This window comes from Chanos chanos, chromosome 13, assembly GCF_902362185.1.
Source record: "Chanos chanos chromosome 13, fChaCha1.1, whole genome shotgun sequence".
Taxonomy (NCBI): Eukaryota; Metazoa; Chordata; class Actinopteri; order Gonorynchiformes; family Chanidae; genus Chanos; species Chanos chanos.
This window is the reverse complement of record NC_044507.1, coordinates 22,816,730-22,818,766: the sequence shown is the minus strand read 5'-3', so window position 1 is coordinate 22,818,766 and position 2,037 is coordinate 22,816,730. Positions and strand designations below refer to the sequence as shown.

General features: G+C 42.9%; 1 protein-coding gene across 1 annotated transcript in view; it reads right to left on the bottom strand.

The window, feature by feature from the left end:
- LOC115826096 (glycine-rich cell wall structural protein 2) overlaps nt 1-1,613 on the bottom strand; it is a 13,999-nt gene extending 12,386 nt beyond the window's left edge. Inside the window, exon 1 of the mRNA XM_030789772.1 lies at nt 1,547-1,613. Coding sequence (XP_030645632.1) covers nt 1,547-1,613 — 67 coding nt within the window. The remainder of the gene's footprint in view (nt 1-1,546) is intronic.
- Nucleotides 1,614-2,037: the final 424 nt, after the last annotated feature.

Sequence of the window (2,037 nt, the reverse complement as noted above, 5' to 3'; positions counted from 1 at the left end):
ACCTGAAAAAGTGGTGGATTGATGAAAATTATGAAATTCGTTTTTTGTTGTGTAGCAGGGGAGGTATTTAAAAAGTTGGCACATCAGTTTGTTGAAACAGGATTTCTCAGAGATTTGGTCTAAGCACATCGATAATGCAGTTATCAATAACAATAGAAAATATTAAATCAAGGCTTACAGAATTTGATGTTTAAACAAACCATGTGTATGTATTATCTGTGTTCTGACTAGTTCCTCAACCCTAAATTTTCTGTGTGCCTCAGAACCTACCTCAGTTTCAGACACAATACAGTGACATTCTGTGATGTGCATCAGTAGATTTACCAGCACCAGAACAACCTGCTTTCCCTGGTGTCTCCCAGTTTCATTACCCTAAGCCTCAAATTCACCCGGACACATATCACACCAATGACCATCCCCGTCACTGTCCCAGTGAGAAAAACTGGACCAGACGCAGATGTCATGTGATAACTGATTCACTGCCGTCTCGTCCTCGGTCTGCTCCTAGTGCCCTGGTGTGACAGGCCTGGCTGGCGCCGGCTGCAGAGGGGTGGCATCATCACACAAGAGTTGAGTTTGTTACACACTCTCTCCTGAGTTAGACTGAAATGTGGGCTTTCCTTGATGTTCCTGAGAGGGTTTGTTTGATGTGGTTCTGGTCTTGGCTATCTGAGTATGTGTGTGTGTGTGTGTGCTGTATGCACTATGCCAGAGGAGGAGTGTGTTTGACCGGAAAGATCACCTGTCCTTGAGTTCCCTCTTAACTTAATGTATGCACACATTCAGAGCTGGCAATGAAATACACAGAAATGATTCCCACTTCACACACATTTTACTACTAACCCACATTAAGATAGACGTCTTAATGTGGGCTAACAGGCCAGCGGTGGTTAATTTTATTGCTGTATGAAAAGGATGCATACTTCACATGTTTGAGAGGGTGACAGACTAAATTTTAATTTGTGACTGGATAGGGTTTGTATAGAGTTTGAATAAAACCCAGAGTTGTGCCACCAACAGTGACGGCACTGACTCATCTCATTTTATTTATATCTTTAAAAAAGCCAAATCTTTCGACTTTTTTTCTTTTTATAAAATTAAACTCAGTTACATTGTTGCAAACTGATATTAACTGTCTTTTAATGGTCAGCATTATTGTCATCTATTGTCATCTAATGGTCATCTATTTATTGTGCATTGTTTCTGTGAAGTTATTTAGATGTTCCAAGGTATTGTCTCAATACTTGCAAGTGAATAGTTTCAGTGAAATCATTGCGTAACCTTTATTGAGCTAACTTTTATCAATTTCCATCCATTTGAAACTACTTTAGAAAAAAAAAAGTTTGAACTTACATTGCTTCATATTTTACCAAATGTCATACCTAACAGTCTTTCATTGTTCACCAGTATTCTTACTCTCCTTCTAACCTCATGCAATAAACCTCTCCTTTCTTCTCCTGTCACATTCTTCATTAGTCTCTCCTTCTCCCTTCACCAGTTTTGTCAGTTATAGTAGGCATGTGGTAGGTATTTCCTTGTCTCTTACCTCCCTGTGAGCTCTGCTGTGTCAGCCAGAGGAGCAGTGAGATCTGCAGGAGAACCCGCCCCAGCATCGCGCTCTGCAGACAGTGAAGAAACGGAGAAGCAACTGAACAGGCAGAGAAGAGAAGACAGACTCGCGAAAGAACTGGATGGCCACTGTGTGTGTCTTCCCTTTAAATACACCACATTGTCCCCCTGCCTACTCTCTGCCCAGCCCTGCCCTCTGTCCTGCTATTGGGCATCGCTACACCTAAGCACCTGCCCTCTCCCTCCTTTACACCTCATCTCCCTTACCCCTATCCCCCTCACCCTCCTCTGGTCTTGGCTCATTTTGGACCAGTAGAAATAGTCAGTCCCGTATTCTCATCTAAATATAATGTGCCAGGTGTCTGAGGGAGTGCATGAGCAGAGAGGGCTGTTTGAGAAGCGGAGAGGAAGAGTCTGCCCAGGCCCCTGCCGTGATTGGACAGTTAGATGAGCCATGATGACGAGACT